At 45.0% G+C, this 25113-nt stretch overlaps 1 protein-coding gene across 4 annotated transcripts in view; it reads left to right on the top strand.

Moving 5' to 3' along the window:
* l1cama (L1 cell adhesion molecule, paralog a) overlaps window positions 1-25113 on the top strand; it is a 44069-nt gene that overhangs the window by 14351 nt on the left and 4605 nt on the right. For 2 of the 4 annotated variants that reach the window (XM_030422897.1, XM_030422894.1), the window contains exons 2-26: window positions 8251-8606; window positions 9936-9950; window positions 11559-11661; window positions 12160-12362; window positions 13340-13462; window positions 13908-14078; window positions 16151-16265; window positions 16610-16794; window positions 17679-17810; window positions 17921-18067; window positions 18166-18277; window positions 19936-20096; window positions 20190-20349; window positions 20525-20649; window positions 20773-20874; window positions 21240-21437; window positions 21527-21597; window positions 21688-21913; window positions 22011-22126; window positions 22988-23204; window positions 23533-23655; window positions 23941-24117; window positions 24209-24322; window positions 24428-24577; window positions 24976-25107. In XM_030422897.1, coding sequence (XP_030278757.1) covers window positions 8477-8606; window positions 9936-9950; window positions 11559-11661; window positions 12160-12362; window positions 13340-13462; window positions 13908-14078; window positions 16151-16265; window positions 16610-16794; window positions 17679-17810; window positions 17921-18067; window positions 18166-18277; window positions 19936-20096; window positions 20190-20349; window positions 20525-20649; window positions 20773-20874; window positions 21240-21437; window positions 21527-21597; window positions 21688-21913; window positions 22011-22126; window positions 22988-23204; window positions 23533-23655; window positions 23941-24117; window positions 24209-24322; window positions 24428-24577; window positions 24976-25107 — 3508 coding nt within the window. In that variant the 5' untranslated portion in view covers window positions 8251-8476. Of the gene's footprint in view, window positions 1-4782; window positions 4816-8250; window positions 8607-9935; window positions 9951-11558; window positions 11662-12159; window positions 12363-13339; window positions 13463-13907; window positions 14079-16150; window positions 16266-16609; window positions 16795-17678; window positions 17811-17920; window positions 18068-18165; window positions 18278-19935; window positions 20097-20189; window positions 20350-20524; window positions 20650-20772; window positions 20875-21239; window positions 21438-21526; window positions 21598-21687; window positions 21914-22010; window positions 22127-22987; window positions 23205-23532; window positions 23656-23940; window positions 24118-24208; window positions 24323-24427; window positions 24578-24975; window positions 25108-25113 lie in introns of all 4 variants that reach the window. The other 2 variants (XM_030422895.1, XM_030422898.1) reach the window with 2 other exon arrangements.

Below are 25113 nucleotides of genomic sequence, written 5' to 3'. Positions count from 1 at the left end.
ATCACCTGACCCAAGGGACCACTCCCTCCTCCTCCTCCTCCTCCTCCTCTCTGTCTACTGTACAACTGACTGCACAGCCCCTCCTCAGACATCACTACCTGCAACAGCCAATGCCAACCTGCCCCCACCTTCACATTCCACTTGATGCAACCCAGACACACACACACACACACACACACACACACACACACACAGTGCACACATATGCTTCCAATTTGCACCTGAGGCTTATCAGATAACCTTAACACCGTTGCCTTCTCTTTGAAGCTCACACAGCTTCTTCTTCTGCTGCTCTGCACTGTATTCATGCATAACTGACTGATAAACAACGTGACTTGTATGGAAAATTCACCATAAAAGTCACATAAATGCATATGTTTTGTGCCCTTTTATATATGCCGTGGCTTGGATATTCAAGCATCTGCTTCAGTGGCTGATTTCCCTCTGGTGCCGTTGCACACTGTTTGTGTTGTTGTTAGCTGGTTTGTCATCTCCAACCGTGTTAAGCTGCTGCATCTGGTTTCAGGGCAAACACTGACAGATACTATACTGATGTCAGCTTCTTTTTACTCGCCCGCCTGGCTCCAGTTCGATCCCCAAAGGCTTTACTCGCACACTCTCATAAAATCTCCCTTCTCAACCGTCTGATCTCCCTCTAATTTGTCTCTCTGAGGGATGAATGGCTGCATACAAACACGTTTACTGAAGGATCTCCGCTGAGCTTCCCTTCTCCAAACAGCACATCAGAAAGGTAGAGAGGGAAAACAGAAAGTGGCATTGAAGGTCAAAAAATGCTTGTCAAAAAAAAAAAAAAACACAACTGAGGCTGCTCCAGAGGAACAGGAAGAAAGGGGAGAGGCTGACTGTGAGAGATAAAGAGTGAGAGAAAGCAGAGGCTGTAGGATGGAGCAGGAGACATAAAAAGGGAAAGAGGGAAGGTCACTCCTAATAGCTCTTCCACGTAATTTCATAATGTCATGATTGCCCCTATTTACTCCCGCTAACGGCATTAACCATCTACTGTATGGACACTAAAACATGCCATTAAGAAAAAAAAAAAAAAAGCATCCTCATGAGCTTCACGCATTCATCGTTGCACGTTCCTTCCTGCTGTACACAGAGTGCATAACAATGTGCCTGTACTAATGTGGTGTGCACGGAGGGCGTTTGTATGCATCGCATCTTATATCTTCTGACTGACACACAGGGTGTGTCCGTAATTACTGCGCTTTGTGCTGCAGGCGCAGAATCTGACTGATGCTGCTGCTAATGAAGCAAATGACGCCTGCAGGCAGCAGTGCAGCAGTGTGAGGAGAGTTTACGCATGTGTGTGTACATACAGAATACATATGTTCCTCATTAAGTGCACGGAAATGATTTTATTTGTTTCCTTGTCTGTGTTATTTTTCCCCCACTGAGACTAAATAGTCTGTTATTTTTTCCATATCTGTTGCCTTTAGATTGCAGATGCCTACATTTTATGCCCATTTAAAGGGACATTTAGTCCCAAAATAAAAAAAAAATTATAGAACTCAACAGCAATGTTGCTTTTGAGAAATCACGACCCAGTTACTCAACATAATCCACAGACTTTGTTGTGAGCAGTTTCATGCGGGAATTGTTTTTCTATTTCTATTTCTTTCTTTTTTTAATTTCTTTTCTATCACACTACAACGTGTCAACATGCAGATTGAAGCATCAGCTATTCATGGACAAGCAGGTAACTCACTAAGCTAACTGAGCCAGTTAGCATTACAGCTCAGCTATTAATGTTAAAAACGCTGTCAGGAGCACAAGCCTTTCATCCATGAGTAGATACCACTTCCTTCTGCGCAATGATACGTCGTAGTTCGGTAGAAAGATAATAGTTCCTACACGAAACTCTTTACCTGTTGATATTTATTATCTATCTATTATCTGTCTATGGATTCTCTTGGGTAACCGGGTCAGTTTTTTTAAATCTATTTTTCTGAAAGTGCCTTCTAGTTCCATTATATTCTAGAAAAGGAGGACATCTCTACGATATCTCCAAAAGTCCACAACTCACACCATAAACAATCAAGATGGATAAAAAGCACTACAGCTAAAAGGAGAAATATATAATTTTGATCTTTGTTTGAGCTTTCCCTTTAACCATTACATATGAAAGCCTACAGCCCTGATTTTATCTACCTGAACACACACACCTAACAGTCTGCTCCCATTCAGTTTTCTTTTTGTTTGCTGATACCATACCGCTCCATTTCTCCGTTACTAATTGGCTGACTGACTGACTGACTGACTGACTGACAGGCGAGCCATAAGCAAATTACCTTATCAGTTGTGGAGTGAAGTGAGCAGCCGCAGCTAACATGCTAGAAGCAGAGAGAGCCAGAGGCTGCACTCCATCTGCACAACCAGCTCCATTAGCTGACAAGAGAGATTAGCTGACCTGCGGACACACAGGCTGATCTCCACTGATACGCGCGGCAACACACATGCACACAAACACACACATTGAGGAAATCTGATACACAATTATATTAGGGAAACACCCCTGTTTTTGATCGTTACAGAGCTTTTACTGGTCAGTGATCCCACAGCCACATCTGTCACTTACACCCCGTCTTTTTTTCTTTTGGTTCTTCCCATCCCTGTTTACTCCTTCACACTCTCTTTGTTTCCACTCTTTATTAATTTTTCAGACTTTTTGTTGTCGACTTTGTTGACACCCCCCACCCCTCCCCACTCTTTGATCTCCCGCCGGTGTTGCCCTTCTTTCTCTTCTCTTTCTTTGTCAGTTTTCCTCCCTCCGTCCCCTCCTTCCATCCATCCACCTCTCCTCTCTTTCTCTTTCCTCATGGATATCTTAATGAGTCCACTCCCTTCTCCTTGAATTATTCACCACTTCCTTTATTCTACCGTTCCCATTGTGTCTTCAGGGGAAAAACATCAATGAATAAATCACACCAGAGGTAGCTGCCTTTGCGGTCTTGGCAATAGGAGGGACGAGTCAGTGCGTGATTGTTGGTGTACAGAGGAGAGAGGGAGGGAGGGGAGAGATTTGTCGAGGACTTTGGGAATCTTGTACTTCAGTTTTGTATTTTAACTTTCACTTGGATGAGCCTGCAAATGATTTTACCTTATGAATCTTTGAGCAACTTAAACGCTCACGGCCAAGCCTGTGTGTTTTGTCTGTTGGTCTGTTCAAGTGTGTGGATGCGCTGTGAAGACATTTAGTATTTGTACCTACACCTGAGCGTGCGGGTGTTAGAGGAACGGCCTGTCAGTGCTCGCCAGCGAACGTGCGTGCATGCGTACGTGTGTGCGCATACGTAAGTAATACCGCAGACCCGTTAGTGTCCATGTGTGTGAATAACTGAATTTGTATGTACAAGGGGGGATGCTGTGTGGAGACCCTGTTGTCATGGCAACCAGGATGGAGAGAGAAAGAGAGATCGAGAGAGGGAGAAAGTGGGCGGTTGCCCTCACGTCTCCTCTGACAACCTTTATTTTCACCAGCTTTGTGTCACTCCAATATTAACCCCTAACCCTTGACACAACCGAGGGGGGAGTTGAGGGGGGCGGGGTCTCCGAATGCGATGCAGGCGTTTGCAAAACACGGTGTGCATTCTGTAGCTGTGTCTGACACTATTGGGAGTAGCAAAGTATTTTAATGACCAAGCTTATGCTAATAGTGGTATTGATAAATGTGCTGTCTGTTCATCCAGATTCCAGATAAGCTGTGGCTCTGCAGCTTGGTAAATTTCCATTTAGAGTTGACCATGGATCATCGGTGCTACTTGGCCTTTTAAACAAAGAGTACCGGCATGAGGGAGATATTGGTTTTCCCTCTGTGCTTTAAAGCCCCTTTTCCATTAAAGTTGCAAATATTGAATTAGTTAGCCGCGTTGCCCATTGTCCAAGCCAGAGTGCTACCGCAAGCAGTTTATTAAATTGATGGAGAGAGAGAAGGTGTTGAATACAGAAAGAAGAGGAGAAGTAGAGAGGAGGAGGGACTGGGAAATGTACTGTGAAAAGTGATCGGAGGGGAATTGAGGAAAGCTTTTAGTGTCAGCTACCAGGGGGGCTGAGAGAGGAGAAGGAGACGACTGATAAAAAGGTGACAGCAAAATGGGCACTTATCGTTCTTGGGCAGTCCCTATTATAAGGCTCGGCTCCTCGCTTTGAGAAAAAGTGAGAGGAGCTTGTAAGAAACGCAATCTTCACTGCGATGAATGATGAAAGACACATCTGCGCTGAGAAGTGAATCGTAGAGCAGAGCGGGAACAGGTAGCCAGTATTATTTCACATGATTTGTGGTATTTTTCTGCTGTAGCGACAAAGTGGGCCCGAGACTTGTCTCACTGCAACAGGCTCATGCATTAAGTATGACCCTGCCAGAGAGAGGAAGACGGGAGGGAGTGGAGGGGAGAGTCAGACGGCCGCGCAGCCAGGTATGGACGGCATCAGTCTGGGGCCAGACCAAATGTATGGCGAAGGGGTGCGGATGAATTATTAATTTGGGTGAATTTGGGGCAAATTTTGCCGACAGGAAGGGGATTTCTATGAATTATTCACTCTGTAGGGGGCCTGATCATCTACCCCCCATCAGTATCACCTTGTCTCTCAGACCCCCTCCTCACTTTTACTATCCATTGACCCTTATAATCTCTCCCTGCCTTTTTTGCTGTAATGCCCACTAGTCCGTTAGTCTTAGTGAGTGCTCTCTTTGTTTATGTCTAAATTGCTCCATCTTCTTCCTGTCTCTTTCTTCATCTCTCTTCCTCTGTCTCTTTTCAGCCTGATGTTTCAACAGACAGACAGACCCTGGGGGTAAGAATAAGGGGTAAAGGGGGGCATGTATTCATTTATTTTTCTCTCCCTCCTCCTTCCATCCCGCATCCTCTCCCCCTACACATCTTCACAGCTGGAGGTAGTTAATATTTAAAAGCAAGGCATGACAGGACACAAGACCTGCAAACATGTTTAAACATGCACACACACACACACACACACACACACACACACACACACGCTCATACAGCAATGCAGTAGCATAATATATCCGATCAAAGTACGGAGAGGCTTTCAGAGTTGATATTTTGCATTAGTCACTTGTGTTGAGAGAAAACACACCAGGCTGCACTCAGCAAAATAGCAGCTCCTCACACGTGAGGATGCGAAGCAAACAGTAAAAGTCTCTCATGTACATGTGGGTGGTTGGCACGATGGTGATCAGAACATGCGTGAAACTCTCGACATAATTTGACTCTTGAGGTTTGATCTGGTGTGTGTTTTGCCCCCTCCTCCACAGATAAGAGAGCCTATTCAGCACTGACAACGCCCAACATGTCTACTTAATCCTAATTGCTACTGTTTTGCAGAGCGTGGAAGGGTGCAATTTTCTGTCTAATGGATGACATGGGGGGTAAACAACACAATAGCGTGCAGCAATTAAATTCCTCTAATGATAGTAACACTAACAGCATAATACAAAATTGTTGCGTTTTTGTGAGCAAAGCGCCTCAAAGCAGGAATTCATGAATAATTGAAGGAGTTGCAAAATTGATTTGGTCGATTTGCTGTGTTTGATATGTGGCCTGTTGGCAGCTAATTTTCTCAAATCGGGCTTTCTTCTGGAAAAAAAAGAAATGACCACGCCCTCACATCTCCACATAGTGCTGCTCACTCTGCAATCACACCGTGATTGAACGACTTCTGATGGTGCCAGTTGACATCCCAGCGGTGATAATAGTTTTTAAAAGCACTCAGAAACACTGCGACGGGTCATCTCAGCCCAGCTGCAAGCAACCATCCCAGGAGTGATCTTTGACCCTGTCCAATGAAGCAGGTAACAGGGCCGGGATTGGATCTCTGACAGCTGCACAGCGGCCACCCTGAAGAAGTGAAATCAGGCATCTGCTTCTATGTCAGTGTCTCTCACCCTTGTGATAATGGAGCGCCACAAGGCTGCGTGCTGTGCACACAGCTTGGAAGTGTGTGTGTGTGTTGTGTGTGTGTGTTTGTGTGTGTGTGTGTGTGCGTGTGTGTGTGTGTGTGTGTGTGTGTGTGTCAGGCCACATCAGCCTGTGCTTTCAGTGTGTTTGTGGTGGCTGGGTTAGCCTTGTTACATGGCAACCTACCATGCCACTCTCCTTCTGTCTGTCTCAGCCTTTCTCTCGCCCACAGTCCCTCCTTTACACACTCCTCCCAACCCATTATAGTGTTCCCCTTTACTGCTCCTACTCAACATGACTGGAATATTCTTTGGCAAGGTCTGCCTCCTGACTGGAGCCCACTGGACCATGCACTTTTATTTGTCTGATCTCTTCTGTCAGGCCACTGGAGGTGTGCGTCTGTCTGTCTGCCTTCCTTTCTGTCAGTCTATCCATGCATTACAAGCTTCTTTGTATGCCTGTGTGTCTCTGAATGTGTGTGCATGTGTGTGCACATGCGGCACACTCCCTTGGTGAATTGTGATTGGCGGCATGACAAGCTACGGCGTGCCACATCCTTAGTCGATGTCCTGCCTTGCTCAATTCGGCTCTCCCTCCCCGCTTCTTTGGAGGGGGCACTGATTGGCAAGCTCCCACCTTAGATCGCATTAACACCAGTGCTAATACCCTGACTAGCCTCGCTTCATTCATCTGCCTCTAATGGCATTTTGGAAAGGTCGGTTTAAGGATCACTGTAATTGGCCCCCTGTCTCCGGAGAACAACAACCAACTAAAGCGGCTGATATGAGGACAGGGAAAAGATGAGAAACAAGAAGCAAGTGAACAATTGATGCGCACTGATTGGAAGAGCTTGCACATGTGTGTGTATGTGCGCGAGTAGATGGAAAGGATTAGCGTCACAGCTGTCACCCTTTGTCATCCGTCCTCCTCCACATCCCTCCACTCCTCCCATCACCTCTCACCCTCCCTCCTTCACTCTGCCTCCCTCCTCCCTCACCTCCGCCTCTCCCTCTCCACTTTCCTCCTCGATTCCACTTTTCCTCTTTATGTTCCCCTAAAGTCCTCCCACTTCACCCCTCCTCCCTTTCCCTCTCTGTGTGCTTGTTGTTCAATTCTTCTGACAACGAAAGCAAGTTAGCGTAATGGCTCATTTAATCCTAATGCTTAGTTTAAACTGCCTTATTAAGAGCTCAGCTCTTGTTTGGTCTTTAATTTAATCTAATTTGGCTCTATTGATGTAGACAAACCCCACACCCCTGCTTCTCTTGCTGAGATATTGTTCAATGCATTCTTCAGCGAGTGGCGTGGAGATGCCCACAGTATAGTAATTAACCTTCCACTGGCAAATGAGTGATAATGACGTCTCTCCACCCTTTTATCAATTCCACTCTTCTCCATCAGTCTCATCTCCTCTCCTCCCTGACCTTCCCCCTCTCTCCAAGGTCACCCATCACTCCGTTGTGGCACTGCCAACAAAACAGCTCTGTGTGGAGCCAAGAATCTTTCAATCAGTCTGCCATTACTGCAGAGCTGCCAAAGACGCATCCTCTCTCTATTATCTCCATTTTCTTTTGTCTCACATGTACGTCTTAATCATGGTGTGCTGTAACAGTTCTTTGTGCGTGATACTGAGTAGTGTAAACAGTCAGCGGGCTGCGCCACGTGGTGCCGCGGGGGAGGACAGCCTGCATGTTGTGGCGAGGACCGGATCCAAGGGTACAGATGGAGAACGGATAGACTCCTAGCAGGGGTGACTCGCCTTGCACACCGCGACTGATAGCATCTTTATCGCACACTTATCACAGCATCGTAGTCGCCCAAGTACACTGAGAACTGTTCAGTTCGGGTGACGCAGCCATGAGCAGCCAGCCTAATTATCAACTATTTGTTTGTCCGTCTTGCGTATTATCCGATTTGACACTTCATCAAGCCGCATTTGTCTGTCCACAGCCCATCTGGGAGCTGGGAGGCTCTGTTCAGCTTCTTGTTGTGGTATTCTGTCCATCTGTCCTGCGGACTGGCCCCTTCCATATGGGCCATTGGTCACATAATTAACCAAATGGAGATTTGTTTTACAGGAACAGGTTCGGAGATGGGCATTGTTGGCGTTTTTTGTTGGGATGTGTGATTTTTTGGATCTTGATTGGCGTGTTAACTGCACGTCTCGGCCTGTGTATAGGTCTGACCACATGGTGCAGGGTAATTTTTCTCCCATTCTGACACATGGCCCCCTCTCTGCCCCTCCCTCTTGCTTCTCCTCTTGTCCTCCCTTCACACCCCCCTCTCCCCCCCACTCTCTTTAATCTTTCAGAGAGGCGACCAGCAGGAGGGCGTGGACCTGACTTATAGAAGACAGTGGAGAAAAAAGAGAGAAGACAAGGGGGACCAAAGACAGACAAGGCAAAGCCGAGGCCTCCTGGAAAAGAAACACAGCCTCACACTAGTTCTGCACAAGTTCGTGCGTGTGAGGTTGCCCTCTGTGTGCGTTTTACTGCACGTGTGTGTGAGCAGGTGGGACTTTGATGGGACAGTGAGCAATGCCTCAAACGCAGCGACAGCAGGTTGGCAGTAGGGGGCAGTGCTCCTCACGCCTCCTCCCCCTCCTCCTCTTCCTCCTCTCCCTCGCCGCCCAGCCCAGCCGAGCAGTGATACACATACCCCCCAACTGTGAGTACAGATTCGTGTCGTACCATTCATAACAATGGTAGCTGAATGCTTCCATGAGGTTCAAAGATCTGTTTGTTGTGTTAATTACATTGTTGATTCATCAAAGCGCTCTAATAATGATCTTTCATCATGATTAATTAGTGCAAATGAGGAGACATGAACATGTGTTTTCTCTTTCGGTAACCTCAAATGTTCAGGGTTGGATTGCGCTATTATGCTCGAAATTCAACCCTGTCTGAGGTTTCTTTGGTTCGCACTCATCTGTGCCGGTGGTGCGTCTAATTACTTTGTAATTGATCCCCTCATCCTGCATGGATTAGTCCCAGTATTGATCTGGTTTCCTTGGTGCAAACCAGAATCTGATTGGGGAGTAATTTAATCAACAATTGAGTTACACAACAAAAATTCAGTAAGGTTTCTCCTCACTCGCCCTCATTTCTTCCTCCTCCTCGATGCAATATGTGGGCATTAGAAATACAGCTGAGCTTGTGGCCCTGCAGGGAAATTGATCTCCATCTCCTCTGCTGCTGCCGGCCTGCCCACAGAGCTCCAATGGAGGGAGCAGGAGGGAGGGAGGGAATATTGTTTCCACTGCTGCTTCTGTTTTGCACTCTTTATCTAAGACTACTTGCAGTGAGTCACAGTCCTTCACCGCCCACGCAGCTTTCAGGAGTGTGTGTGTACAAACAAGCGACAGAACATGCGCTCTCACGCACATAACTCTGTAAATGATGATGAGATGCAGTAAATCTCCCAATCGAATCCCAGGAGAGTTGGGGTGACAAGGGGGGCGAGAGGGCCGAGGAGGATGAAGGAAGAATGATGAGGAGGAGGAAGGAGGAGGAGGAAGGAGGAGCAGGGCAAAGATGTAAAAGGTCAAGGTGTCCCTTGCCTTTCAATTAGTGAGCCTCGGCCATGTCAATGAGAGTCACGATGGGGATCAATAAAGGAGATGGGCTAGAATGTGTGTGTCAAGGAGGCCGGGGTTAAAAGCCATGCCCCATTACAGGAGACATTACACTGCGATATTGTACATGTATCATAATTGTTGTTCAATTATCTATCTATCTATCTATCTATCTATCTATCTATCTATCTATCTATCTATCTATCTATCTATCTATCTATCTATCTATCTATCTATCTATCTATCTATCTATCTATCAATCAATCTATCTATCTATCTATCTGTCTATCTATCTATCTATCTATCTATCTATCTATCTATCTTTGTATCTTTCTATCTGTTTTTGGCTTTCTCCTTGTTCACTGACACTAAAATATTTTTTCCTCTTTGTCTTTACTCTTGCCTCCACTGTGGACTAACAGACCACATAAGTGATCGTAAGTGCTTTTGACTTTACTGACGTCTCTCTGTCTTAATGCAGATGCTGGCAAACCTTATCGTAAACACTTTCATTATGCCGGAGAGGTTTTTTTTTCACCATCCAGCCCACTGTGTGCTGCACGTTAATGAATCTGGCATTAGCGTGCACTTGCAGTGTTATGCTTCTGTGCGAGCGTCCATCTTAACGCATCTGTTATTGTGCATATGTGTTTGCATTGTGTAGATGTGTGTTTGCGCTGCGTTGTGCACATGTGCCCGCTTCTCTGTGCGCTCCTTCTGTATGTGAGTCTGTGTTTAGCCTCATTGGTTCCCAATAGGTGAGTTCCCTGTAGGAGCAGGGAGCAGGAAGTGTGAGGAGCTGCTGTCTGCGAGGAGACAGCAGGGCTGTCAGATCAAAGAGGCGGGGAAATAAAGAGGAGTTAAAGCACTAAGCACCGGCTCCTCTCCTCCTCCTCTGCCAATAATGGAGCAGCGCCTGCAGCCCCAACTTCAATTTGATCAGCTGAGGAAATGGGCTTATTTCCTGTATCAGTGGGAATTCTTTCATTAAATTCTCTCACTCGTCCTATCTGTCTCTTTCTAAATCTCTTTGAGTGCACCCCTTGTTTGTTTTCCTCCCCTCCATCTTCCTCTCTCTTTGCTCTGTTTCCTCTGTTGCATGTGCTCCTCCATCCACCTCCCCTGTCCGCTTAGCTTTCCTCTCCACCGCCCTCTTCCCATCCACAACCCCCACCCTCCGTCTCTGTGTCCTCTTTTACTCATTTACCTTCATAATGTAAATTCAACTCAGACTCGGGCCCTGTCTCTTTTCGTTCGAGTCAAATTAAAGACTCTACCAACAAGCTGTGACCTCCATTTGAGGCTGTGTGTCACCGAAGCTCTGTGGAGGAAAGAGAGATTTAAATTTCTGTCTATAAATATTGAATAGCAGAACATAAAAACATGACTTGGGCCATAAAGCATGCGAAGAAATCAAACACGCTGGTTCAATACAGCCAAATCCCAGCATGTAGGTTTTTATTAGTCTGTTATCGAGGCTTTGCTTTATGGTTGTTATGGACAGTGGTGACAGAGAAAGAGAAACCCCTTCTGGCCGTCATTACTTTTTCCCCTTTCGAAATCCCTGCTTCATTTCCCCGCAGACTCGTTCCTGTCTCTCAGTCTCACCAGGAGAGCTGCGCCGTATATCTCTTTTGCACAAACTCTCCCTTTTACATTATGCCATATCAATTTCCTCTCATCTCAACCCATTTTCTCCTGCCTGCTCTCTTACTCTCACTATTTCCCTCGTCCTACATTTCATCTCTTCCTCTGGGGAGTCTTTTTAAGTGATACTGACTGAATATACATATCGGCAGTTGTTAAAGTATGAGGGTGAGTGGTATCTCCGTGGTATCTTTTCTGTGCAGTTTGCTAAGCCTACCAGCAGCCGCAGAGATGTGCGTGATGTATGTGTCTTTGTCATAGCTGGAGTTATTACAGCAGAATGAAAGCAGGTCATGCAGAGGAGGACTGCAGTGTGCATGTGTCTCAGTCTTTTTAAACTATACAGGTGTGTAACAGCGCACAAGCCTGCTTTTTAACTCTGTGTTTGGTCCTTGCAGTCAAGAGGCCTCCGGTGATCACCACACAGCCGGAGTCTGTCACCGTCTTTAGTGTCGAGGACCTCGTCATGAGATGCGAAGCCAACGGCAACCCTTCGCCCACGTTAGTCCTCTCACACACGCGCACAAACTAAAAAAGAAGCTATGTTAGTCATGGAGGAGCCTCATCCCAGGTTATCTTTTTTAGACAAGTGAGAGCAGTGACCTTCCCTCTCCTTGTTCAGCTGACATCTACATATTAGTATTACATGAGAGCACAGATTCTCCCAGTCAGACTTCTCATTCCAACTAGGGATGAATGTCATTAAGCCCTGGAGCAATCTGAACAGAGTGTCTTAGCTGCTCTGAAGTGGAAAAGTGCTCCAACTGGCGAGGAAAAGATGAATATCGCAATTACACAGCACAAGCTTATGAGTCCCACTGGGGCGTCTCGTGTAAATTTTGCAGTAATTCATTAAAGCCACTGACATGTAAGGACATCTTGTATGTGTTAAAACTGTTTTCTTCAAAGGCATGGAAATGATTTTTCTGACTTTGATACTTGAGCGAGCGCAGCACCACCAGTTTTTTTTTTTACAGATTTTCTTTTTCTCTGCTCAAGTTTCCGATGGACCAAGGATGGACAGGAGTTTGACCCAAGCAGCGACCCGGAGCTGAACGTTTCTGAGGACACTGGCTCATCCGCGTTCTTCACACTCAGTAATACTGTGGACACCCTGAAGCAGTACCAAGGCAAATACGTCTGCTACGCGTCCAACGAGCTGGGGACTGCCGTCTCTAATGAGGCCATACTCAACACTGATGGTAAGAGCGTGCTGACGGCTTATTAATCCTTAAGCAACCGCTGACCAGTCATTAAAATTTGATGGTTAAAAACTCAGATTCTGACATGCTCAGTGAGTATTTGCTGATTTGTAATGATCTGAGACATGAACCACAGCAGCTGAAATAGCATCGGACTAATCAAACATCCTCTGATGTGTCTTCAAACAAGCTGCATCACATCAGAGGAGCTACATGTCTTTTATAGATGCCAGTTTCAGTGTAAGCGCTCCTGTGAATGCCTTCAAGGTCCAGATTAGAAGCGAGCTGTGTTCTTGTTGTCGGTTTTATCAGCAATAACAGAGCGATTTACAAAGCTGTGAAAGCGGAGAGGCGCCTGCGTATAAACCTTTCCCTTGCCCTGCTTTATAGAGAGCTCATTTGTTAGCAGATGGAGGCTCACACCGAGAACTCCCCGTATACCGCCACCCAGAATATAATTACATGCAATAACATGATAATCAGCATGCACTCACGTACACACACGCACACTAACACACATGGGCCCCTGGGCAAAAGTAAAGAGCACCTCTGTGTATCCATCCACCTGTGTGACTGCCTCTCTCCTGGGCGACCTCCTTCCTTCACAGTTTCCCTGACAACGGTTTCATGTGAAGTACTCTTCAGCAGCTCCTGTGGGGTTATCAACAATGAGAAAAGGGGTGGGGTGGGGGGGCAAACACATATGACTCACAAATGACGTCATTCCACTTCTGCAAGACAAAAGACAACCTGGCGCCTTCTCTGAACACGCCTCTCCTTAAATCTTAAAGTTCCTCAAACTGGGATTTTATAGATAAAACCCCTCATTCACTGCATTGTGTGCGTGAAGTCAACACATGACATGAATCGCCTCAGGCAAACTTGACATGATGCTGGAAATGTGTGCACAGGTGGCTGTGTACATGTTTGTGTACACACTAACATGCGTGTATTTTTCCTCCCTTGCCTCCCTTTAGCTCCCCCGTCCCAGCAGAAAGAGAAGAAAGTCAGCGTGAAGGCTGAAGAGGGAAACAGTATTGTTCTGAAGTGTAACCCCCCACAGAGCTCCATGCAGCCTATCATCCACTGGATGGACTGGAGTGAGTACATAACCTCTCCATCTCTCCTTTCATTACATCCTTCCTGTCTCCTCGATAAGTCTGCCACTTAGACACTCTATCCATCCTTTCGTTGTCCACTCTCCTCATATCATAGAAAGGTAGTTGGTAGGTGATTATTTATATCTCATGATATATCCTTTTCCGTCTCAATGTCCAGAATATCCTTCCATGAATGTATCTATCCCTGGATGTTTTCAATTTCTGAAAACCTCTTCAGTACCTTTTGTAGACCGAACAGAGTCTATTCTTACCCCTTTTCTCCCACGTCTTTTTATCATAATTTTCTCTACCTCTCTCATCCCATTGTATCTCAATGGCTCCCTCTGATATTTCATCTCACTATTATATTTTGCTGTTAAGCTCCTCTTTCTCTCTCCCGTTTCTTTCTGCTGCCTCTATCTGTTATCGTCTCTTCTCTCTGCAGGGCTACATCATATTGAGCTCAGTGACCGGGTGGTGGTGGGGAAGGATGGCAACCTATACTTTGCCCATTTGACAATTGGAGACAGCAGGAATGACTACACCTGCAACGTCCAGTACCTGGCAACACGCACCATTCTGGCCAAGGAGCCCATCACTCTCAATGTCAGCCCTTGTGAGTTTTGCTTTGGATAATCTAATATAAACTGACCTGAACTGAACTGAGTGACAGAGATGCATCTTTGGGCAAAGACTTGTTTTATTCGTTAAATTACAGGTGTTCAAAACTTTTCCAAAAATGTAATTCAATGGAAAGTCCAGGCCACAGTATATTAAGACCTATATGTAAATGTAAAACAAAACAGCCCTTACTTCCCCTAATGTATTCTTAAACAATTTAGAGACTTAAATTACGAAACGACATTTTCTCACCTACACCTCCAGTGGTGGGGCGGCTGTAGCTCAGTGGGTAGAGCTGATTGACTGGTGATCAGAAGATCACTGGTTCAAATCCCGGCTCCCCAGGGCGGGACTGAGCTACATGTCGAAGTATCCTTGAGCAAGATACTGAACCCCAAAGTTGCTCCTGATGTGCAGTTGGCACCTTGTGTGAAGGCAGCCACTGCCATCAGTAAGGGTCCTGCGATGAGCTGGCGACTCATCCAGGGTGAACCCTGGCCTACGCCCATAGAGTCACTGGATTTGGCCCCAGTAAGCCCCGCAACCCCTTAGGGGGGAAAAAGCGGCAACATCCCGCAACCCTCACGGATAAGCGGAAAAAGAAAACGGAACGGAACGGAACCTCCAGTGGTTTCTAGACAGACAGATAGGTGTGGGTTTCAATATGCCTGCAGCTGAAATTTCGGCTGCCACCTCACCGACAGAAATGACAGTTTAAAAATGCAACAGCAACATCCAGAAGACGTTAACGCACTGTCAACAGTCTTCTTTAGTGTGAAATAGGTTCAATGCAGATCTGTGACGCTGCAGTTAGGCACAGTGCTGATAACGGCTAAATGCTAATGACAGAATGATAAAATGTTTACAATAGCTATGTTAAAATGCTGTTATTTAGCAGGTATAATTCTTACCATCTTTAGTGTGTTGACATGCTTACCTGTGAGCTGAGGTAGACAGGAATGTCATTAATTGGCAGGTATCTGATCATGAACAGATCAAAATTTTGACCTGATGATGATGCTCCATACAAAAACCCAGCATGGTGATTACAATTCATCCCGAGGGCAACGTTAATGTCTGTACTAGATTTCATGGCAATCCATCCAATAGCTGTTTTAAATATTCTTTCTATAAAACTACATACTTGGTGTCTTTGTGGAGCGTAAAGTCAGACAATAACCAAAATCATTAGCATTCAGTGTCCAGGACCCAGGGGTGTATATACTAAAGTTGTATATATATATACAACTTTTCTATCATGAAATATGGTATATTATATATATATTATATATATATATATATATATATATATATATATATATATATATATATATATATATATATATATATGTTTTCACTGTTCTCAATACATGTATTGTGATTACATGAAGTACAGTCATTTTTTAAAAATAGCCTGGACTAGTTGACAGTCACCTTCCTCAAATACCAGTGGTCTTACTCGTTTTCTTTATTTAAGATACATTTTTTACAGTAAAATACTGTTTAGGGCTGTACATGAAATTAGAACTTGTGATGCAGTATGATAAATATTCACAATGACAGTTTAGGAACCGCTGAGGCCACAAGAGGCCACATAGTTAATACAAAGTCAACTCACCCCCATGTGGTGACATGTAGTGCTGACTGAAGCAGCACCGTATCCAGTAGATGGTCCCAGAGCCGGCAGGGGGCCCATCACCCTCCTCAGTCCAGTGGTAATGATATGCAGCTCACACTGAGATGTGGCTGCCAGCATCTGTGGCCCAACTAGAGGTCAGAAGGATGAGCACATGTTAACATGAGACCTCTCTGTATGTGTGTGTGCCTAGAAAATCTGTATGATGATGCGATGTTAGACAGCTAAGTCTTCTCCACAGGATTCCACACCCTGCATCTGTGTGTGTGTGTGTGTGTGTGTGTGTGTGTGTGTGTGTGTGTGTGTGTGTTTGTGTGTCCGAGTCTCAAAAGTGGCTGCTCTGTCAGCAGCACGGCAATTTGAAAATTACCCATACATATGTATGAATCTTTCTCTGCATCCTCTTTGTGTTTCAACCTCTCTGTCTCCAGCCAACTCCGTACTGCGGAACAGGAGGCCCCACATGATGAGACCTACTGGAAGTCACAGCTCTTACCATGCCCTCAGGGGCCAGACCATTGAGCTTGAGTGCATCGTCCAAGGCCTGTGAGTGTCTGCGTGTGAATAGATGTGTGCCCCCATCAATCACAGAACTTGAGCCACTCCTTTTAATCAATCCTACCTGCCTCTCATCCATCTTTCCCCCCTTCCCCTGCCTTCCTACACTCTCTACATTCCATTATCTGTCTTTTGCTGTCTCCTGCTGACTCTGCCTCTCACTGCCTCCTCATTTCATTTCTTCTCTTCTCACCCTGCATGTCTCTTTCTCTCTCTGCCTGCCTAATTTATTTATGTCCCGCTTTCAAACAACATACTTCATTTTTATTTCTCCTCTCTCTGCCCCACGTATCCTTTCCTCTTTCACATCCCCTTTTTCTCCTCCTCTTCAGTCCAACTCCCAAAGTGTCGTGGCTGAGAAAGGATGGCGAGCTATCTGAAACTCGGACCGCCAAAGATATGTTCGACCGCCGCCTGCGCTTCAGCAATATCTCCGAGAGCGATGGGGGCGAGTACCAGTGTATAGCTGAGAACTCCCAGGGGAAGGCCACACACACTTATATTGTGACTGTGGAAGGTACGTCACATAAATTGCGCGTGAAGTAAGGATATTTTGAGAATCATGCATTGTGATCTTATATATGAATGTCACTCCAAAGTGCTAAATTATTTGCCACCTTTATTCTTTAGTTTAAAAAGTACTTTGAATTTGCAATTAAATGAAGTCAGGTCACTTGCAAGAGTCAGATGACAAAAAACTAAAATAAATTGTCAGAAAGGACATAACAGAGGCACAGATGTCACATTTTAATATGTATCAAAACTGGAACTGAAAGTAAATTATACACATATCGAGATGTATGTGTAAAATGGATAGTACGAGTGGATTGATTTTAAAAGTGTGATACCTTGGCTTTGATGCAGCATGCAGAGTAAAAAGTACAATATTTGCCCCAAAATGTAGTGGAGGTGGAGGTATAAAGTAGCAGCAAAATTGGGAATATTCAAGTGAAGTGCAAGTACCTCATAATCGACTTAGATACAGTAGTTTCGTCTATGTACTTAGTTGCATTCCATCACTGCCTACTATCGGTCAATGTCCTGCACTTTCTGTCATGCAACCCAACAGCATCTTTTGTTTGATTGCAGCTGTTAAAATTCACCTCTTCAAAGCTTTAGAAGCGTATGTGCCTGAGTGATGTCAATTAAGTCATTTCCTTATGACAAACAAAGGAAGAGACAATACGGCTGTCACAAGCTGAGTAGTGCTCCCCATTATTAGTGAATCGACCTGGAAGTTTTGCCTTTAAAGCAGAGCAGACCATTTTTGTGATTAGTCACCACATTTGACATCTTGTAGACCTGTGAATCTCAACGCATCAGTCTTACTAAGGATTGTAAAGGTTTGATACTTTATGTTTCGCTTGTTCTGTTTGGAATTAAATATCCTGTCCCTTTTAGCGGCTCCCTACTGGACCAATGAACCAGTCAGTCAGTTATACGCCCCAGGTGAGACCGTCAAACTAGACTGCAAGGCGGACGGCATCCCCACTCCTATCATCAGCTGGACCATGAACGGCATCACCCTCTCAGGTCGGAGCACAGACCCCTCCTCTGTGAATGCACAACACACAACCTCAAACACCATGTGTGTGGTTTGACTGTGTGTGTTTTGACTGTGTGTGTTTTCTGGTTTTTAACAGCAACTGACAAGGACCCCAGACGTTCCCTGACAGCGGGCAGATCTCTGATCCTAAAGGACGTCAACTTCGGAGACACTGCTATCTACCAGTGCCAGGCCTCCAACAAGCATGGAACGATCCTCGTCAACGCCAATGTCTTTGTCATAGGTGAATGTTTGCTTTGTACATGTCACTTATTTAAAAGTTTTCTGTCTGTGTACTTCTGTGTGTGTGTGAATCACATCTTTTTGTGTTTGTTGTTTCAGAGCTGCCTGCCCAGATCATGACTGAGGACATGAATATGTACACATTTACAGAGGGGTCGAAGGCTTCACTGGATTGTGAGACCTTTGGCTCTCCTAAACCTAAAGTCATATGGTGAGACCCTCTTACCCTCTTGTACTATATTGTGTCTTCTAGTGTGCTGTCTGGCAGATTTTATATATCACATAGGTGGTATTTTTGCGTAGGTAGCTCATCATTTGCATAAATTAACAGCCAAATGCTGTTACATCTGGGCTGTGACTGTGGATTTTGTCAGTGCGGTGGGTTTCCAACCAGGCAGGCTTTGTTCTTTCTGGCTAAAAAGCCACACTGAAGTGATGAATTCATCAGCACCTTCCATAGTTGAGAAAGTTTATTTCTAACTCGGCTTCAGTTTCTAATTTTATTTTTAGTTCATTTGCAACAGTCTGAGACCACATTGAAAGTCTCTAATATTGTCATGTAAACCTGGAAAAAATAAGAAAGTCTAAGGGTGCAGAAAGAAAGAGAAAGTATCAGAAGTTGGATTGTTATTCTAAGCAAAGAGGGGCTTTCTCAGCATCAAATCATGACTAGACTCCAAGTGTGCAGTGCAGGGAGCTCTAAAATGAAACTAGATCAGTATTATTCTAAGCACTATCAGGCAGACACCAAGTGACCACACCATCAGAAGCTCAATACTTCACGCTTAGAGAAACACAAAAGCAACTTCATCACAGATACAGACTTAAAACAAAACCGAACCCCAATCATCAAAGTCCGTACAAAAGAAGGTGGTCTCAGACGATGAGTAGCAGTTTCAAAAACACTTCGCAGGAGGTGAAACGAGGCTGCACACTTGAGATGGGCTAAGAAATACCAGGATTTCACTATGGTTGGAAAAAGTCCTGTTTACTGATGAATCTAAGTTAGAGCTTTAAGTCAGCAACAGAAGAGTGTATGTCAGGAGATGAACAGGAGAGAGAATGATACCACAGTGTAACAAACCCAAAGTGAAACATGTTAGTGGGAAGACCTTATCTGACTCTGGATGGAATTGACTCCGCCCTGACAAAAGAGAAGTACCACTCCATTCCTTCAGTGACGTGCAACACCCTCTGGTTTGATCTTTGGGGGGAATGATTCATACTGCAGCAGGATAATCACTGCAAACACAACTCAAAGCTTTGTAAGAACTACTAGAGGAGTCCTGACTGTCATGGATTTTCCTCCAAGCTCTTTGGATCACTATCAAATCATGCTGGGATGACATGAGTCATCAGGTGACTTGTTGAATGTTCAATGCCAGCTCCATTGCATGCTGTCAAGGTATTCTGGAATTGGACATGGACATTTTACAAAGGTTCAAATTTTCACCAATGTTATGTTATCATTTGTTAAAAAAAATAGAAAATCGCATTTGAAAAAAATGCAAAATAAAAGTATTCTGACTGAGATTTTTTGACCCCTCTGAGAGGAAAAAATGACTTATGGTGATACCTACCCTATATAAATATCAATAGTTATACAAACAAGTAAAGATTTTGTAATGTCATCCAATTCTCAAGAATTACCAGTAATGATTAAATTGATAGATGTGTACAATTTACATTGAAATGTATGTGTGTAATTAGCAAAGCTAGTCATTCTCAAAAAATCTTTTGGATTAGGAAAATCTCATTGAGGTAAGTGGATGAATTAAGATGTGATAACAAGTTTGATACAATGTAAAAAAAAAACCCTTTATAATACTAATGTGAGTTTTCGGATGCATGTGTGTTTGTCTTTTCCAGGGAGAGCGCCAGTCTTACCCCCCTACTGGCGGACCCAAGAGTGAACCTGCTCACCAACGGGGTGCTGGAGATCTCGAATATCACCCACGACGACGAGGGCCGCTACACCTGCTCCGTGCAGAACAGCACTTTGTCTATCAGCGCCGAGCTGGAAGTGCTCAGTGAGTGAGACTCTGTGTCCCTTAGCAGCTGATGTTATTTGCACCTAATGTAGCTTTTCTCAGAATCATCTGTCTCCTTGCTTTCTCCTCCAGACAGGACAGTGATCCTGTCACCTCCTCAGGCTCTGAAAGTGCAGCCTGGGAACACGGCTGCTTTCACCTGTCTGTCCCTCTCTGACCCCAAACTCGGCTCTCCGCTAATTCAGTGGAGAAAGAATGATCAGAAGCTCTTCGAGTCCCACAGTGACGCAAAGTAAAAAAGCATTCAATGCATTAGAGCACTGCACATATTCCCATGTAACAATATTTATTTATTAATCCATATTACATAAACAAACAATTACAACAATGGTTGTGGTAACATATATAAGAAAGCAAAAATGACGAAGAGAGTAATGAGGATAACAATGATGACCGTTTGTCCTCAGATACACATTTGCAGGACCAGACCTGATAATAGCTAATGTGGACGAAAGTGATGAGGGCATGTACACCTGTCAGGTCATCACTAAGCTGGACATGGCTGAAGCCAGCAACACCCTCACTTTGTGTGGTAAGATCACAAAGAAAACTGTGAAATATATGCAAAACTGTCATTTTTTTCCAAAAATTAGACTTATTTAAACTTGTGGTGTCCAGGTTGTCGTAATAATGATGTCATTCTTGTTTCCTTCAGATCGTCCAGACCCTCCTGCCCTCCTCCAGATCACTGATGCTAAGCTTCGCGCAGTCACCCTCAGCTGGACTCCTGGAGATGACCACAACAGTGCCGTGCTAGGTTCAGTACAGACATAGAAACATAGATACCCACAAATCTTCACACACCTGTCTCCTTCTTCTTGTTTTCTGTTCCCTTTCTTCATGATTAATGCCCAAAATACTTTGAGATAGTGAGGGGGATATTCACTGACACTCATAAATTCAAACACAGAACTTTTCATCTTGTCTAATTCCAACACTCAGCGCAACAAACCCATATCGTTTATCTCCCTCGGACAAAATGAAAGGCTGCTGCGTTTTAAAATTCGATCTGCAGCATCAGACCTCCGTTAAGCTCAAAGTGTCACTCACTGTTTATTTATGTTTCATTTTCCTCCTTTTTTTCCCCCATTCCTCCCTGACTCTCTCTTTCCTTCTCTGCAGAGTATGTGGTCGAGTTTGAGGACCAAGGTTCGAAGGAGAGAGGCTGGGAAGAGCTGAAGAGAGTCTCAGGAAACAAGAAGGGTGCTAGCCTCCCTCTGTGGCCCTACATGTCCTACCGTTTCCGGGTCATTGCCATCAATGATGTGGGCAAGAGTGACCCTAGCAAGCCATCGGAAACCCACAACACACTTGCTGAGGGTAAGAGCTAGTGTTTTGTAACCGCAAGTTTTCAGGCTCAAAATGAATGCACTCACAATGCTCTACACTGAACTTGTTTCTGATCACAGCTCCAGACAGTAACCCTGAAGATGTGAGGAGTGAGTCCACAGACCCAGACACTCTGGTTATCACCTGGGAGGTACATCAGTTACCGGAATGTACAATTCATCAAAACATATATTTATAAAAAGCTTTTGTGCCTTATTGGATGCTCTTTGCTTCTCTGCAGGAAATGGACAAACGTGACTTCAATGGACCCAACTTCAGGTACCGGGTGCTGTGGAGGCGAGTGGTGGGCAGCGGGCCTAACTGGCACACCAACTACACAACGGCACCATCGTTCACAGTCAGTGACATCGGCAACTTCTCTGCCTTTGAGATTAAAGTTCAGGCTGTCAATGAGATAGGGGACGGACCTGAGCCAGACCCCTTCATTGGCTACTCAGGAGAAGATGGTAAAATAAAAACATCTCATCTTCTTCTTTTTCTGGGGATATTTTGCTTAGTATTTTTTCGCACATCTCACCCATCTTTCCTGTCATTGTCTCTCAGTTCCATTGGAGGCTCCCATGGATGTGGGTGTTGTGCTAATAAACAGCACTACCATCAGAGTGACCTGGGCAGCAGTGGATAAAGAGACGGTCAGAGGACACCTGCTGGGGTACAAGGTACTGATGCTGTATCTCTTCTGTTGTTTTGAATAACACATTCAGGCCCACTCCTCATGAATAACACATACGCTGGGTTTAGAGCAGAGGCAGAAGCGAGGTTCTGAATTCTCTCTAGTTTAGAGGTTGGGAAGAACAAAGCCTTTTTTCATTTTAGATGATCTCACCTTCAAAATGTATCATACTGCAGTCGTACTGCTTCTCTTCTCTTAGATGCATGTGTCCATTCAAAACCATACTCTATACGCCTTTCAAACAGCTTTTAGCAAACTCAGTTTTAATGCAGCCAGAGGAAAATGTCGGTTCACGTGTGACTACATCACTCAACAATTCTGCTTTAAAACGACCAGACTTTGTTATATATATTGTTGACATGTGTGCTTACATTATACTAAATGTTTGCAGCATTGTTCAAACTCAAAGAAATCCACAATATTACTCAACATCATGAGTGTTTCATTCAGTTGTTCATCATTATATCTTCCACCAAGACTCGAATGATACTGAACATGAATCAAACTTATATCACCTCGCCTCTGAACATGTGCGCCTGAATCACAACAGATACACTTGTAGCAGCAATGCTGTTTGTTGAATGGTGTGTTCACCACCAGCAGAGCGGCCTCGCATTAGTGTTTGCTTGCCCCAAAGAGCCAGATTACCTTACTGTACACTAGCCACTAAGCTAGCAAGCAGCGGCACGGGCAGCGGGTGTTTGATGTCGTTCGTGTGGTACATTTCCCCTTCAGCTTCAGTCGGCGGTCAACATCAGTGTACATAAACAGAAATTACATACCGTGCGTTTAAGTGTAAGACACGGAGGAAACATGTTAAAAATTTCAAATGATTTCTCTGTTTCAGATCTACTTGACCAGAACCGGCTCAAGGGCCCACCACAGAAACCGCAGGGCCAGGGAGCCGGAGAGCACCGTAGTGGTTGAGACTGGAGCTAATGAGGAGCAGAAGGTGATCACCGATCTCAGACCATACTCCCACTATGCCCTGGCTGTCACTGTATTCAACAGCAAGGGAGAGGGACCCCCATCTGAGACGCTGTCCTTCAAGACTCAAGAGGGAGGTGAGAATGAGAAAGAGTGGGAAAAATTGTGGGTGGAAGAGGGATGCGGCCGACAAATGGTGGGAGGTGATAGATAAAGTGGGTGAAGAGATTTAATCAGAGACAGGGAGAGACAAAGCTGGAGCAAGATGGGAGGGAGCGAGGGAGGGAGGGATGGTGGGTTACAACGAGGAAATGACACTGAGATCCAGAGAATGGCAATGAATGGAAGGAGGGTGAAATTGAGGCAGAAATAATATTGAGCAGCCAGGTTTTGGGGGAATACAGGTGACAGTGGATATGTTTTAAGCCATAAGCCTTTTAATCAGGCCTGTTGTTTTGCTGCTAGTTCCTGGTCCTCCTATGTCCCTGATGCTGGACAGCCCCTCTGAGACTGAAATGACCCTTGTTTGGACGCCCCCTGGCGAGCCCAATGGAGTCCTCATTGGATATCTTCTGCAGTACCAACAGAGTGAGCATCGTTTACCCCCTTATCCCAAAAAATTACCTTACATAACATTGGGCACATAAGTTCTTCTCTTTAATAAGTGTGTCAACATTGCAACAAAGACATCGGTGAAAACATCAGTAGTGCGAATGACACCACACAGTACATTTCCAGCTAAGTCAATAAGACTAGAAAAATGTCAAAAGCACAGCCTCCTAATGATGCTCATCAGTCAGTCATATGTCACCCATAACGACGTGTTGAAGATCAAGTAGTGATTGAGTGTTTTTTTGCCGGCGCTGTGGTCAGTTGTGGAGAGTGATGACAGCCCCATGCAGGTGGAGACAATAGACGATCCCATTGTCACCCACCTCACCCTGAAGGGCCTGGACCGCCACAGCCACTACCGCTTCTACCTGAGGGGCCGCACTGCTGCAGGGGATGGAGAGCCCATCAAGAGGGAGGGCGCCACCACACTTGATGGAGGTACAAAGCTTCACTATCACAGATCTGACACGTAGAGGACCAAGTCGTTACTAGATTAAGAGTTTGATTGCTTTGACTGCATGTCTTGCAGCGCCTCCTGCCAACATCAGCCTGTCTGTTGGGGAAAACTCAGTCAATCTTAGCTGGGTGGCTAAGAAGAGACACAGGAATGTTAGCTTCCAGGTGCACTACCTCAAGAAAGATGGTACAGTACACTAAAACCTCATTACCTTCAATCTTTTAGCCCATCATGGGAATAGCTTAACGACCTTAAACGATGAAAAGTCAATCATGGTTCATGTCTCTGCAGATGACAGTAAATGGAAGATGACGGAGAAGGTGAACTCCTCACAGTCTTTCTACCAACTCCAGGGCCTGACTCCGGGCTCTCATTATCATCTACGCTTCACCTACAACAACAACACCTTCTGGGACACCAACATCAAGACAGACGGAACAGGTACTCCGAGCGCTCTGCCTTCATTCATCTTCTCTCCTTTCATCTTCTCTGCTCTCTCCTCTGGGCTTCCCACTTCTAAATATAAAGCCTGATCCTGCTGAGGGTGTCTTGCAGTTCTCTCCACTGCCTGTGAAGTGCTTTCAAAGACTTATGTAAAAAAAAATAGAGAGCTTGGTTAGCCATATGAAATGATCCATTACTCGTGTTTGTTTGGCATATTGTGCTGTTTTCTTTGGTTCCCAAGTGAAATGCCACCCTGTCAGGCTGCATAATGCGCTGTCTCTTTTGCTCTAGATTCTACTCCTTTTTTTATCCTACCCTTTTCATCCTGTTTCCACCAAAACAAAAAATGTACCCGCTCTTCTTTCCTTCTCCCTCTTTTTTTTTCCTCACTGAAGGTGTGACAGAGATGCAGCCCAGCTTTGCCACGCAGGGCTGGTTCATCGGTGTTGTGAGCGCCGTCGTGCTGCTGCTGCTTATACTCCTCATCCTCTGCTTCATCAAGAGGAGTAAAGGGGGGAAGTATTCAGGCAAGT

This window comes from Sparus aurata, chromosome 7, assembly GCF_900880675.1.
Source record: "Sparus aurata chromosome 7, fSpaAur1.1, whole genome shotgun sequence".
Lineage (NCBI taxonomy): Eukaryota > Metazoa > Chordata > Actinopteri > Spariformes > Sparidae > Sparus > Sparus aurata.
This window is presented reverse-complemented; position numbering and strand designations above follow the sequence as displayed.